The sequence below is a fragment of the Styela clava genome, chromosome 9 (genome assembly GCF_964204865.1).
Source record: "Styela clava chromosome 9, kaStyClav1.hap1.2, whole genome shotgun sequence".
In the NCBI taxonomy this organism is placed as follows: domain Eukaryota; kingdom Metazoa; phylum Chordata; class Ascidiacea; order Stolidobranchia; family Styelidae; genus Styela; species Styela clava.
The window spans coordinates 14,991,717-15,007,607 of NC_135258.1; the positions used below are offsets into that span (position 1 = coordinate 14,991,717).

General features: G+C 35.8%; 1 protein-coding gene and 1 non-coding gene across 2 annotated transcripts; one reads left to right on the forward strand and one right to left on the reverse strand.

Moving 5' to 3' along the window:
* The first annotated feature begins 3,118 nt into the window (after nucleotides 1-3,118).
* LOC120339508 (uncharacterized) lies at nucleotides 3,119-12,405 on the forward strand. Its single transcript, XM_078116236.1, has 7 exons — nucleotides 3,119-3,306; nucleotides 3,687-4,137; nucleotides 5,791-5,873; nucleotides 6,525-6,648; nucleotides 11,296-11,473; nucleotides 12,040-12,243; nucleotides 12,310-12,405. Exons 1-7 carry the CDS (start codon nucleotides 3,177-3,179, stop codon nucleotides 12,319-12,321), a joined length of 1,182 nt encoding a protein of 393 aa, XP_077972362.1. The 5' UTR covers nucleotides 3,119-3,176; the 3' UTR covers nucleotides 12,322-12,405.
* Nucleotides 7,109-7,180, reverse strand: Trnad-guc (transfer RNA aspartic acid (anticodon GUC)). Its single transcript has one exon. It is a non-coding gene; the product is annotated as a tRNA-Asp (tRNA).
* Nucleotides 12,406-15,891: the final 3,486 nt, after the last annotated feature.

Sequence of the window (15,891 nt, forward strand, 5' to 3'; positions counted from 1 at the left end):
TATATATCGTTTTAGATTCTCTTATATTTGTGTTTCTGTGAGCCTTTCGGCTCTGGCCTAACTATTTAGTTTGTATCAATGACCAGCGAAGTGGCAGATAGTAACGTGTGTGACGCAATTCTTTCAGTTCCCACTGGTGCCTATCTGTATACTAACTTAGCACATTGACTATTGATGATATGAGATTGTCTGCCAATGGTGTTTATCTGAAATAGTTGTAACTCAACACAGTTGAGAGTAAGGGCGCACCTGTTCCTTGCAATGGGCCAAAACGTAAAATTATTGCGATCCCCGAGGGCCGGACCATCTAACAATTTATTAGTTTTCAGCAACTCGGAAAGTGATCAGATCAACTTTAAGCTGATTATTTTTAGGCACTATTCTCCAGATTTTGTAATATAACATAGCTCCTGTAAAAATGTGCGCTTCATTTTACACATTATGTCAGGTTTGTTTGTGATAAACGGTTACGTGTAATTTCGTTTAACGAAGGTATTTTCTAGAGTTCGTTCCTTTGGTCAGCTTTACTTGATATTTCATCTCCAGAGGCCACTCATTGTCTAACATTGCCCATTCATAATCAACCTTTGGTTTACTGGTAGATATTTTAACCTCTCATTCACGATAGGGCACCAATACAAAACATCGCGTTATTGAATTCTTGTCAGACGAGTTTTCATCCAAACTCGAAAATGATGGAATATAAAGTCTCGGATCGGACGCCGGACTCGATAATTTATCAAGTAAATATCGAGTTATTTTATTCCGACTGCAAACCAGTCATTGCGCCCTGAATGCTCCATTACACAAAATTGGTTGCCACTCTGACGGGTATTGCGAACATTTTCCCTCTTGTACTTGAGACCTACTGAATTGACAGCAATTTGATCATCAGATAATTCCAGACATTCACAAATCCAGAAAACTAAAATTGGAACTGACTTTGGAAGAAGTGCTTTAATGACATGGACTTGATTGAAACTGTTATTGAATTTGTTTTGTCAACGGGCAGAAATATTTAGGATCAATTACGTAATATAATTGATTTATTTGTATTTTCATTCATTTGTAAATAGTGTATAAAATGTTAATATATAATTTTGAATTCGAACTGTTTATAGCGCAAAAGACCAGTGATGTTATGAGTGGCGTGCCTAGAGGGGGGCGAAGGGGGCAACCGCCCCGGGCAGCACATTGTAGGGGGCAGCAGAACCAAGCTGTAGACTGTAGAGTTTGGGTTATTACACTTGCTCTTCTATGTGTGTTCTTATTTAATTAAAAGCTAACATTATGTGTTCTGTGGTGATGGTTTTTAAACAAGGGTTGTTTTTCCGACCCTTGACCTCAAAAAAATTTTCCCATATTTTACAATTGCAACATTTTTTTGATGCTTAGTTTAATAAATCAAACGTTTCTTTCTTGCTTGACAATTATTTGATTTATTCTCGTGTATGAAGACATCCATAATCTGTTTATCATCCAAATTATTTTAGAAGTTAGGTATAAGGGGCAGCATTTTCAGAAACTGGCCCCGGGCAGCAGACTAGTTTGGCACGCCCATGGTGCCATGAAACCGTAAATATATACTACTACGATAAAACATATAACAACAACAACCGACGGGATGGGACGTTCTACTCTCGTGGTTCTCATTGGACAATGAATAACATAAGAATGAATCTTAAATTTTATCCTAACATCCGAATGAAATCAAAATATCGTTAAGAACAAAAGTTTGTCTGTACTGTAGTGTAACACTGTGAAGCATGCGATCCAATTGTCCGAGAATAGGATCAGCGCTTTGGAAACTTTACCTAAGGTTCCAAGATCAAATTCATGCAGTCAGACATTGAACTGGCTCAATAAAATAAAATCTGATTAAATACTGTCGACTTCTGAAGGTTAACGGATTCATTAAATCATAGATTTGCTTATCTGCGTTGCTGTTTCTAATACCCTCGATCGTTTGAACCATTTATCCATCCATCTGTAAGTAATTTTTAACTAATCGGTGACATCTTCAATATTATAAAGTTTTTGATACACTTCAGTAAACTGTGATATTGCCAAACAAATTGTTCAGACTTACCGTAAGCGATGGAAAAAAATATGATTGTTTCAGATCAGGGTCGGCCAACCTTTTTGGCCGAAGGACCACATGTGGTTCATTAATAGTTGCGCGGGCCACTTAACATGGTGGTTATGATCTAGTTTTGCTGCACTGACTACGGGTTAGTGGAAAAACGAACAATACCCTCACACCAAACTTTCACAGTTATTAGAACAACAAAATAAGACTGTTGTCTCCCAACCATTGATGGGCGCCGTCAGTGGTTTTTCCCGAAAGTTTCGCCAAAAACAAGCCAAGACGCTTGATCATTTTTGGAGGCCATTTTCTATCTGAAAATGGCTTCGACTGTTTGGCGATAACATCATATAGTTTAGTGAAGACAAAGTGTGTAAGCGACCATGGCACCTATATGTATCGATATCTCCTCTCAGTTGGTTTCGGTTCAAAATGACAATCATGGCTCGTTTGGAAGGGATAGCAGAGCGCATTTCAGGGAAATAAACAAATCGTTGGTATCACATCTTTGGATACTACATCACTCAAAAAATAGTTTCACTCAATTTTTTTTTAATCAATTCTGAAAATTCAGCGCGGGCCACTCGAAATGCTTCCGCGGGCCACATAAGGCCCGCGGGCCACGGGTTGGACGACCCTGTTTTAGATTAAACCTTTTTAAAGGCTTTGTCTTGAAATGGAAATTTATTTCACAGCCTCGCGGTCTTGGGGCATAAATTTCAACTCATCGAATTTGTATTATTTTTCGTGACAAATGCGCTTAAATTAAACTCTATCCTTAGGACAGCCTCTGATGAAGCAAAACAGGCTTACAAATTTTACGTCAGATTCGCCCACAAAAGGGTTTGCTTGATAAGTACACAGATTTACCTCTTGGTCACCTGGTTATACATATATGACTATAGGATTTCGGAATGTTAATGACAATTGCCATGCATGAAATATCATTGAACATTGCTAATATATCCACAATAACCACATTCAACGGCGTTTATTCGAGGACGGCGCCACAAAAAGGAGTGACTAAAGAAAGTTGTCGATTCAAGGAGTTGTAGGAAGCACTTGCTGACACTTGAGTTAATTTTCTTACATGATTTCCAAGAAAGATGATTTTATCTTTCAGACTGCCCATGCTGTAAATAGCGAACGCAGTCGCGAGATGAAACCAACAGTTTATCTATGCTTTGTGGATTTAGTGTATCTATCATCTTTTGTAACAGGTAAGATTGTTTTCTTGTAGTGGTAACATAAATTATTTGTTCTGAACTGTATTAGCAAATATGACAGAAAGTGTATGAAATTGTATTATTGTGGCTAGATACTTTGTATCCAGCTATGTTGAAAATACATGGAGGATAAAACGTTTTTATCCCGATTCCCGAAGCATTATAAAATGTAGGCCGATAACTTCACTTTCGCTTATGTTCTTTGGGGTGTAATTCTGTAAATAGATAACTGGTAAGAGTAATTGCAAGTATATGTAGCAGTCAAAGAACATCTAAATAATATCAATTGGGTAGCTTATATATATTTGTCTCATTCATTGAACCATACGGTTCTTTCATTGTTATAAATGTGAATGATCTGTACATTTATCTAGCCAACAATCTTGAAATGAACACCACAAGTGAATTTTATTCCGGTGACGCCACTTCACCTCCTTCATCAGGATATACTCCAGAAAGTCAAGGGTCGGGTGATTATGGATCTACGACAACTTGGAATATTGTTCATCACATTAAAACCACTGATGCATGGCTATCATCAGGATCACATGATCTTAACACTCACCAAACTGATAATAGAAATTCCAATACAACAGGCACTCCCATGTATACAGTAACCACGCAAATGTATGACTTAACAAGTTTCGAGGCTATCACTACGGCCTTTATGGAAGGAACAGCCAGGTCTACTGACTCTCCCGAAAATGGTCAAAATGTGATTGCGCAGAATCAAGATAAGACTAACAAGCCAACTTGTAACGCTCTGCCTAATTATTGTCTCAACAACGGAAAATGTTTTGATACACGAGGAAGGCCTTCCTGTTGGTGAGTTATAAATACTAACTTTGAGATTTGGAGAATACAGTAAATTTATAAAATTAATGAATGTTTATTTCGCTTGGTTCTATGTAACTAGGGTATTCTTATTTGTGATAACCTGTTAATTCGATACGGGAAAAATATTTAATATTTATAATTTAGAAGCATCAATGATGCTCACACTTTTTACGAACTTGAACAACATATCGTGTACAGCAGGGGTCTCAAACTCGCGGGATGATAGTTTGTGGCCCCCGCCTTGGTAATAAAGTTTAATGTTAGTGCGGCCCGAAAGTCACTTAGCATGAATAATGGTTTTAATATAACAGCGTTCCTCAAACTGTGTTCCGCGGAACACTAATGTTCCGCGAGCATCTCCCGAGTGTTGCGTGGAAAAGGAATCAAAAATACATCTAAATTGGTCGCCATGACGATCTGAGAATCGTGAAGTTGTTGCCCAACTGACCGTTTAAAATCGCGTCACCTCCGACTTAAAGTGGACTAACTAAGTTAGGGTAGTGGCATTTTCGTTAACCGTCGGTTTAGCATTTTGACTGTTAATTTCAATATCAAATTTACAGTACTTCTTTTGGTTTTGTTGAAGACAAACAAGTAAGTTTAAAGAGTAAAAGCAAAAGGTCAACCGTTCTTCCTACATCTCTACCTGGTTTTACGTTGAAATGCTGAAAGTTTGTCGCGCATTTGCAACTCGCCACGGCGAAACCATTGGGAACCGCTACATTGCACCGTTTTTCAATTTAACCTTTTCATTTTTTGGTGTTCCGCGAGGAGATATAAAACGTGTAAGTGTTCCGTGGCCGAAAAATGGAAACTCTCACGTAGGGCAAACCAAAATATTTTATCATCTATCCCCTCAAAGGAATATGCGGTGCGGTAACCTACCAGTACCATACCTGTAGGCCTGATATTCGATCTCGGGACCGCCTAAAATAATTTAAAAACAGTGTTTCATGATTTTTGACGTCACAATCACTAACGTTTAGGTTTATCTTAATACATTGTAACCATGTTTCCCATGTGGCGAAACATCACTGTCCATCGACTAAATGCTTGGTTGAAACATCAGCGCAACAGTTATTACAAGATGGAATTTTATAATTTCGCACGTGTCGTTGGAAGTGAAGTTTTAGTAAATAGAAAGATTGGTGATGAGCACAGACAATTTCAAAAAACTGGGAAATGCAATATTTTATTTTTGAGCATGGGAGCATCCCGACGTGTTTTATCTGCACAGTTAAAGTTGCAGTGCACAAGGAATACAATTTAAACGAGCTAAGATTTTATTGTGGAAAACCTGATGCGGCCCGGACTCATCCAGACTCTGCCCCAGCGGCCCCCAAGTAAATTGAGTTTGAGACCCCTGGTGTACAGTAAATCTGTCAAAGCGTTAATGCAAGATAATATAGGAAATTAGCTGAACCTCATGAATCAGCACAATCATACGTACATGTGGAGTAAAAATGAGTACCGTAATTTCGAATCGATCTTGAACTTTATACAGATACAAATAAAAGAGGTACACATTTCGAATTTTTTATAATCGTGTGGGTTTTGAACACTGTTAAGTTAACTCACATCTCATCTGAATTTTATCTTAATATGATTATTATAGGTTTTATATAACGACTTGTTATTAAGGTGCCCGTCCTCATCTCAATGGTGGTTCCGAGGCGAAAGATGCGAAACTTCCGAGAGCATTTTAAAGTTGTCCTTGATTGCAGGTGCGCACATAATATTTTTTAGAATTAGTTCTTCGACATTACCGTCACAGGACTTCGATCTAGTAGGCCTACACAAGACCCCGATGTGGTTTAGTGATAAGGAATATGGTCCAACGTAAAGAAAGTAGGTGATACTGGCAGCACCAAGAGCCCAAAATCTGTGGGACAGATAATTTTAGCTCCAGAAGAAGCCGTAAAATCGCGTTGATTAATTATGCCTTTAAATTCCTCTTCTACAATGACAAAGGCCGCAACGTGAGAAATTTAGCGACTACCGTGCGTGTTTCCCCGAAAATACTACTGGGTCTTTTTTCAATTCTCTCTCGAAAAATAACACTAGGGCTTATTTTCGGGGGATGCCTTATATTTTTATTTATCAAAAACAAAATGACAAGTAGAGAATTAAATTTTAACTCAGCTTGAATCAAAGCAAAACCCACTATGCCTTGTTAGATTATGTCAGAAAAGGGCCCGGCAACTGATTACAATGATTGCACTCGAGAAATAGAATGTGAATGTGTTTACTTATAAGACTGTCGAAAATAATGTCGCCACTGGAACTTTGAAATAATAAATTCCAATTAAAAATACTAACAAGCAATACATAAAAGTTTAAAACTGAACACATTACTTCTCACTTTGCATTTTTAGGAGGCTGTGGAGCTTTCGTTGTTGTACTATTGGGGTTTCTTCTGCTGTGTATGGCGAGAATGGCAGTGAAAAAACGACCTCCAGGACAACGACCAATTTTGCGGGAATCGGTAAAGCGAATTAGGTATGTTCAAATATTAGGTATGTTTGTTTATCGATATTCCGAGAAATGCTCATTGAGAACAAGAGAATAACGCTCAAATATATGGCATTGGACACGTGGACCGTACCCTCAAAAAACTTTCGTGTTTCCAGTCGCAAGAATTTTCACAGTCAGCCGTCACGCCTGACGGACTTGATTAAAAACCGTGTTCTCATTATTAAAAAGTAATACAGCGCAATTTTGATCAAATATTAGATCTCATAAGATTCATAGAAAATTTAGGAATAAATAAAAGTAAATGCCTTCTGGCAAAAAAATCAATCTTCAACCACTGAAAATTCCAGTATTCAAAGAGAAAATTGATTTCATCATGACGAAGAATATTAACAAGAACAACAACGTAATATCTAAATTCTAAAGGATCTATAGGTCCACTCACGTGTCCAATAATATAATACAACTGAGAATGGAAAAAATTGTGCTCCCCGTCGGGGAATCGAACCCCGGTCTCCCGCGTGACAGGCGGGGATACTCACCACTATACTAACGAGGAAGCCGTTGTGGGACCTCGCAATATCAATATTATACCTCGTTGCGAACGAGAGAATCATTAACACTGTCATGTTGATAATAAAACTGTGGGCGTAGAGATTTTATTTTATTTTGTATCACATTGTAGTTTTCTCGAGAATTAGATGTAATAGTATTATAATATATGATGCCATGGCCATATATTTGAACATCGCTTTCTTGTTTTTATTTTCCATCAATCGCATGCTGTGCTTATTCAGACTTCAGAGTCGCCATACGTCCGTACATGGGAAATAAATATCAAATTTTATACGGTATACGTCAGAGCTCTTTAGAATTTTTGCTATGCGACACTATTTTATCATTATTTCAACAACCACAATGCCTGATACCAAAAAAAATAGTTTATGTTATACAAAATATTGCTTCGTAATCCTAAAAAACGATGGTGGTACAAACTAAACTATATATACATACTTGGGGTTACCATATTTTTTTGACTTTAAAGCGGGACGCCTTCAAAGACACGACCCCTTAGCTGTGATCCTGTACTTTACAGTTTCCGATTTCACTACATAAGCCTACATTTAAAGTCATCCCGGCTGTCTTCATTGACCATATTGTCATCGAGAGTTCATGCGCATATTCTCTGTCGAAATATCGGGTTCAGTTCGAAAAATAGAAAGAAATAGACGCTAACGATACAAATGATCCAAATTTAGATTTTTTTGTACAGCAAAAGGAATAAGGAATAGTGAAATAAAATTTTCAAGCATTGAGAATTTCCCTGTTCGCCCAAGCATGCTTTTCTGTAAATAACACTTTCAAAAAAACGTTGCTCAATGTTACATTCACATGAACGAGAATTGATTTTACATGTGATACGTTCGCTAACGGGAAACAACGAAACAGACAAAATAGCGCATCCACCTTCAGTAAGTAGGCTAGCGTTGCGCTACACAGCAACAACAGTAACGAGAACATATTTATTATACCGATTAGCGTAAAATATCGATAATTTTCCTTGGTATTTTCTGAACCAATGTATAAGACGCACGCACCCCTTATTCTGGTGGCAATAATAAGCCTCGAAAGTTCGTGTTGTACACATAGAAATGTGTTAACTGTGCTTTTGATGGAATCACCTGACGAGCCATGTAATAACTTGTAAACATATTTTTTAGTTGACTGAATCATAAAACTATGATATTGCATGTTAATGTTCAATATCTGATAATGAAAAACACCAATCTCAGTTTTAGTTATGTATATTCATCAACTTCATTTGCTTATGAAACTTGATGCTTTCATCGAGTTTTCAACTATTAGGGAATAATTTGAATGACTATAGAATGTTTTTCGTTTTTTTTTTCTTTCTCCAAATTGAATAAAATTAGATTTCTGATCTGAGATTTACTTAAAGTTGACTGTGCTATATTTCCGAAATATGTATCTATCTTTGTCATTCCTTTTTAATTCAAATAGGCCCAATGAATATGATGTGTTAGCTAACTTGTTAAATAATCCCTCGTCTTATATGTCTTTGGAAATGTTATGTGTAATCCATCAAATATTTGTTGTAATTAATTAGGGGGTCGTTCGACATAGTTGACCATGTAGTCTTTCCAGCATCAGTATCTCTCTCTCTCTCTCTCTGTTGATAGGAGGGCAAGAAACTACTGTGTTTTAACATATTCCTTTGTGTTTTGTTTTTTTGTTTGTTTGTTTTTTTTCTTCTGTGTTAATTTATTTTTAGTGTGTGTTACTTTAGCTCAATTTCGAATGAATTGAATCAATTGAATGGCGAATTTGGCGACAAACGAATTATTGATTGACTTACTTGCAGCACTATCTCATTTATCACGCTAATAGTTTTGCCAACTCTTCTCAGATTCTCATTTCTTCACTAAATTCTACCTGTAATCATTTTCTTAGTTGGAATTGGAAAGTATGGTTAATTTCCATCTATTTCAATGTCCAAGCCATGCCTTATTGGACACGAATTGGACATAACGATCGTTTCAATATTATGTTGTTCTTGTTCTTGTTGTTTGACACGTTTTGAAGAAATCGCTTTTCTCTTCGAATACTGGACAAATTGCTTTGAAATTTTCAGTGGTTGAAGATCAAATTTTTCTTCAGAAGGCTATTACTTTTATTTATTTAAAATTTTCTGTGGACTTCAAAAGATTCGTTTTTTGTGTTCGAAGAAGTGATCAGAATAAAAATTAGCGACACCTTGTCGCGATTGCGGCGAAGGCATATCAGCTGTGAAGCGAACGTAAATCTTGTTTGTTTATGGGGAATGGAGATGTTTGGGGTTTCCAGTACCCGCAATGCAGTAATGCAACGGTTTCGATTACTTCTTAGCTAGTTGACTGATACAGTAATACCGGTATGCGGTTTTCAGCTTATTGAAAAATGGTGTCACCGTAGGCTATTACCCGGTACCGGTAAGTGCCGAACACTGAAATATATCAAATGTCTGGATGCCAGAAAATGAATTTCCTTTACCAGGTTTGGCTACTTCACACAAAAACCAAAATTTGTACCGGTATCCGACCACTGGAATGTATGAAATGTCGGAATGCCTGGTACGGCTGGTAGCGGTAGTGAAATTAATTTCATTCACCTCATTTGCCTACTTCGGACAAAAACTAAAATTGGGATACCGGTATCCTTGCCTGACAAAATTTTGAACTGGATAAATATTTAAATCATACGGTCATAACTTTGCAAATGCTGATATGTTATGTCAGTATGTGCAAATCAATCAAATGTCAGAATGCCTGGTACCGGTAGTCTGGTAATGAAATGAATTTAATTTACCATATTTGCCTACTTCGGACAAAAACTAGGGTGGTGTAGCCAGTCTGCGGACAATTTCATTCAAACCTCTATAAAACAAAAACCAATATTTTTTCTAACCCGTTAATTTCTTTACCGTAAGTGCATTGGCAGTTATTCTACACGCTAATTCGGCTAAACCTCGAATTACCTTTTTACGGCCAGGGGTTAAAGCTATACAAAGTACCAAAGATTTTAAGCCTTGAACATCGTTTCTGCTGCGTCGAGAATTGCATTTCTGACCGTCATACATTTTAAGAACATGGTTATTTCTGTATTTCGAAAAAAACTCGTCAAATTATAAACAAAGCACCGCATCACAGCAATCAAACAGACAAAAACACGGTGGTCGCAAATGGGTCGACAAAGATAATATCGACGTATTGGAAATGCGCACCCCCCTATTCCCCCTCCTGACTAATTGCTTTGAAATTTTCAGTGGTTAAAGATGGATTTTTCGTGTCCATATATTTGAGCATAGCTCTCTTGTTTTAACGTTATTTTGATAATTACTAGGAAATTATATGATCAGTGAAAGTATGGCTCACTATCTCATAAAATGTCATAATAATTTCCATTCATTCAAATCGCGATTCATTTTAGATTTAGACCGGACGCATTCGTTTTGTCAAAAAAATCTCAACATATACATAACCTGATAGAAAATACACAACTCCTTTAGCTGTATTAAAAATCAAACCTGCTGTCAACATGATAGTCCTTTTAGGGGCTATCATGATGTTATTTTACCGAGAAGTGACATTTGCGAAAATAGATTGCAAAAATGGATCGATGGGTGCGATGATATTTGCGATTCCAACCTCTTTATTTTCACTTGGCATAACCCATCTTCAGGTCTCTCCTAGTTACACGCGAATGAAGCAAATGATATATATCGATTATTGGGCACGAAATGTACATATGGATCGTTTGTTGTTCTTGTTGAAATTTTTTTTCTCGTTGTTATGAAAAAATCGCTTCACTCATTAACTACTGGACCAATTGCTTTGAAATTTTCAGTGGTTAAAGATTGTATTTTTTGCTAGAAAGCTATTACTATTAATATTTATTTTGAAACTTTCTGTGGGCTATGTGATTCGTTTATCATTTGTGCGAAGGCCTTTCCAAAATTAATACAAATTATTTGTAGCGGTTCTGCGACCTCGCTCACCGTACTGTAGACTGAGTATCAGTAAAGGGTACTGTATATGGTAAGGGAGACTACTTTTTCGTTTTGGTCTCCACGTCCACATATTTGAGCATCACTCTCTTGTTTTTTCGAAATTATAGGATCCCACATTCATCAGCTTCTATGTTCGTAAACGAGAGGGCACTTGGGATATCACCTGCTATTTTATCTCCTGTACCACCAACATTTGATGCGACAGACACAGATGACGACTTCAGAAGAGATCATCCTATGAGTTCAACCATGGTGAAATATGAACAGTTGGGAACGATAACTAAGGTATAACTTGAGACTTGAGGATTATTAGAAATACCAGGTTCACGGCGAACATCACCTACATAATTTTGTAAATATTCAGACTGTCCATCAGCTGAATTTGAAACTATTGGTGACTGGGGTGAATTTACTGTGTAGTAATTAAAAAAAATGATGTCCAATTGTTGTAATGTTTTCTGGTTATATAAAAGTAAAAAATATCCGTTTTTTGATAATACACATTTTGGTCTTTTTTTTGGAAGAAAAGTCGGGCCTATTAGGTACGGATTGAAGATTTTAAACGAACGATCCTTCTGATTCATCAATTTAGTAGAATAAACATGCACGCCATCGAAGATAATGAGAACTATTTAATTTATTCAGTTATTTCAAAATTTACCTACTTTATTTGCTTTAAAAGATTAGTTTTCATGATTACAAGAATTCCAAAAGTTTAAAGCGCATAAACTACAATTGAGCATTGTTTCATTTTGTGAAATTGTCAATTATAAATTACATAAATTCCTCTCATTTTTGTAATTCAATTTTTATTTTTCTATTAATTTATGGTCTATTTTTTAAACATTCAGCAAGGAGAATCAAGAACAAAATTTACCTCCAGTGGTTTTACTGATGTTGAATCAATTGATGAAACAGTTATGTCGACTGGATATAGCAGAAGTGCAGATGACGGCAAAAACCAACGTGGAAAAATAGCTCGACGATCAACGCCATCAAAGCAATGCAGAACAGGCGGAAGCAACTGGCAATTAAATAGGAGTCCAAATTATGATGTTCGTAAATGACTTTAATTATAAAAACATGCGTTAAAGATATGTTTAAAAACTTTTGATTTTCAGGTTGTTGGGTAGCTGTAAATTACATATCAACGTATATGCGATACCTTTAACATGTGTGTACAGTGGGGGATGTCCGCATGACGTTATACACCAAAACCTCTGTAACGCTGAATTATGCTGAAAGACCTCATGTCTGGTATTTCCAAAATTATTGGCGTTTGTTACGTTATGTGACACATATATATACCACGTATTTATCACTTTCGGCACTCTGCTGGGTTATTGTGTTATATATATACTGTATATTTATTGTGATATTAAAGTTTCGGATTCAATAAATCAAGAACATATTGCAAAATTTCAGTTTTTTGTTTAATTTGGTGTTCCGAGACCGTGCACATTCAAGTTATGTTGTTTAGCAAACGAAAATGCTGAGAACGATTTTCTTTCGAAATGCTTCATTGGATGCAAAAGAAATTTGTGGGAATCAAATAACAATATCCGAGTCTTTGAATTTAACTCATGCACCCTAAGAACTAAATGCAACGTTTTACAGAAATGTGGCCACACGTCATGAAAATTGAAACATACATTGCTAAAGATGAGCAAAATAGCACACTTTACTGCACTTCCATTTGCATAATGTAGTATGTGGTAGTTTTTAAAACGATGCAACTGCCTGTATTTTCATCGATATCCATTAGCTTCTACTTGAAATTCGCCTTTTAAACAGGGCGAACACACGAAAAGCAACATTGTACATTTATCGAATAAATTCTTGAGGCAACATAAATTAACCAAACTTATTCAAATATCCATACCGGGGTATATAAATACCTTGCACTATCGAACGCTATCCAGCCAATTTTGTTCAATATGCGATTATATAGGAGTCGCATATGAGGCATATAACTCGGAGTTCTTTTTGTTTGTATGCATGTCATATCCCCGCTTCAAGTGTTGAGTACCTCAACAAACTGGAATGAGAAATCATTAAAAAGAATCGATTTATATGTTTAATTGATTCCGTCTTCATGTCACAATTAAAATAATCTTGTACGAATTGTATATTATAATGAAATGAAAATACATAACTGCCTTTAATTATTGAATTGCACTCCCATCACAGGCTGTTGAATTTTAAGAGTGAGACCCAACTTTATGATACAAGGCTCTAGAAAAGTGACACCTTATTAAGCAATGCGTGAGAAGCAAAAGGGTTGCAATATTCATGGTTCGACATTGCTTTTCCAATTTATTACACCCTAAAACACCTATCAACTATACTCCAGTTACAGACACGACGTGCAAACATACATTATGTCATAACGCCATATCACTACATCATGTTTGTAAACTGACTGAAGACCTTGAGTAAATGTCCCAGAAATATGTATAATCTTGCAGTATTAAAACGCACATGAATAGATAAAGTAGACGGAATTTCTCAGCCATTTATCAACAAAAAGGAGACAAGGGATGCATCCTCCAAAAGTACAAAAGATTGATCCATTTAAAATTCTTTATTTAGAGTTCCTCGAAACATTATTCCACTAAAATACTGGCATCGATATTTCTATTTGATTTGCTTACACATCGTTGAACAGAGTGAAAATAAGCGTGTAGGACCGTAAACAATGTCATTTTGAATATCTAGATTAGAACGAGATCATGCACTACTGGAGAAGCCTAGAATTGAAGACCAATAGATCGGACAGGTATTGCTGGGAATAGCGCCGAGCAACAATAAAATTACTCCAATATTGAGAAAATTAAAGTAATATATATTGAGCATACCAGCTATGCGTCATTGTTCTTTGGAATAATGCAATGAGTTAATTTTTTTTAAATTTTATCGAGCAATGCGTTTACCATAAACAACAAAAAAATCACTGATAATTTTTCTGGGAATTATAATGTGTATCAAATAAAGTACGTCATCCAGGTGAATTATAGAAAAACATATACCCTGCGATTTATTCGGTAAATACTGTATTCTTCGGAAAATGAAATAAGCTTTTGCCATAATTGTATTTTATATTCAGGAACGGTGCCTTAATTGTATTTAAAAACGCCCGACGTTGTCTGTGTTTTCCACATACAAACACAACAACCACAGTAGGTGGCGCTCTTTAATCTAGTCGTTTAGCGATGTATTTTTTTTCAACTTGCAAGCGTTCTATACATATATTTTTTTTTACTATGATGAGCTAATCCTGGTAAGAATGCTCTTTTTGCTATAGACAAGCAGTGCATTGAGATCCGTTCATCTTACTTGATTGTTTATGATTGTTTTCGAGTTTTTTTTTGTTTTATTCGTATGAAATTCCCATGCTCTACTTCAAACTTTGGGTCTTCGTAAAGAATTGTTTTTGTACGACAATGAGCTTAACTCTTGATTACCATGGCAAGTTTATCCGCTGTAATCACAAATTTGAAAGCTTGCTTTGATCAGGATAACTTGGCGTGCATAGTTATATTTGTTCAAGGAACAGGCATGAATAGAATTTTCTACCTTAATGTTCTCATTGAGCAAAAATTTAGCAATTGAGAAGGAGTCCTAATTAAGCTCTTGGCATTGATTATAATAAATGTTGCACCACCAGATGAAGCAATAACTATTTACTTCAAATTGAATTCTAAGTTCATAGTTAAAAAAGCAATCATGACACGACCAACCGGTGTATATGGACTTCGCATATCATTTTAGCTTCAGACCTCTTTTTAACAGCCTATCAGTAATAATATATAAGGCACGTTGTGCCACCATCCAAGCGCGTCGCTATTCAGAAAATTCCTCACCGGAAGCATACGATTTTTTTTCGATGGCCGGAAGTTTTACGAATTTTTTTACAGCATCAGCGTATAAAAACTTATTAACGTTTTTATATTTGGCTTGAGTTGTCATAAAGTTTGCAACAAGTTTGTTCAGTGATGTTGATTGAGGCGTGTACAGGTCGATTTATATAAAGTCTACAGACTTGATAAAACAGAGGTTTATGACTATTTTAAAGTTATCGTTTACGAGTTCCAGTTACACCGAGTAGCTTGTCGCTCCAAAATATTTGAGGCATTGAACACAATATCATCATCAATTTGACAGGTTAATTAAGAAACTGGAAGGCAAATTACTCAACAGTCAGCTAGAATGAGAAGTTAACCTAAATTTACTTTATTCTAATATGGATAATTCTATATTATATTCGCGCTTGATATATATTTACAGAATATAATATATAATCTTTCTCAATTTTGATTTTTATTGTTCGGGTGTTGCTGAACACACATAAAAATAAAAATAAAATAAAAAATCTCTTGAATGTGAATGCCCTGAAATATAATGGAGCGTTGAAAAATTTGTTCTGAAAATAAAATGTGTTCAAATGTGTTCCGAAACAATTGTCTATTTTCTCGATTAAAAATTGTTTTCTCATTTTTTGGGGTTCCCAAACAGAACATAAAAAATATATATCAAGACATATTGCATCGTAAGAACTCAGGATTTCTATGATATATCACCGTATAATAGAGTGACTCAATATATCAATATGCACACTACAATAGTAAAGATAGATTTTAGACTGTGCATTCATATTTACATTCTCTTTATTTTTATTTAAACTTCCCTTTCTTAGTGTGAGG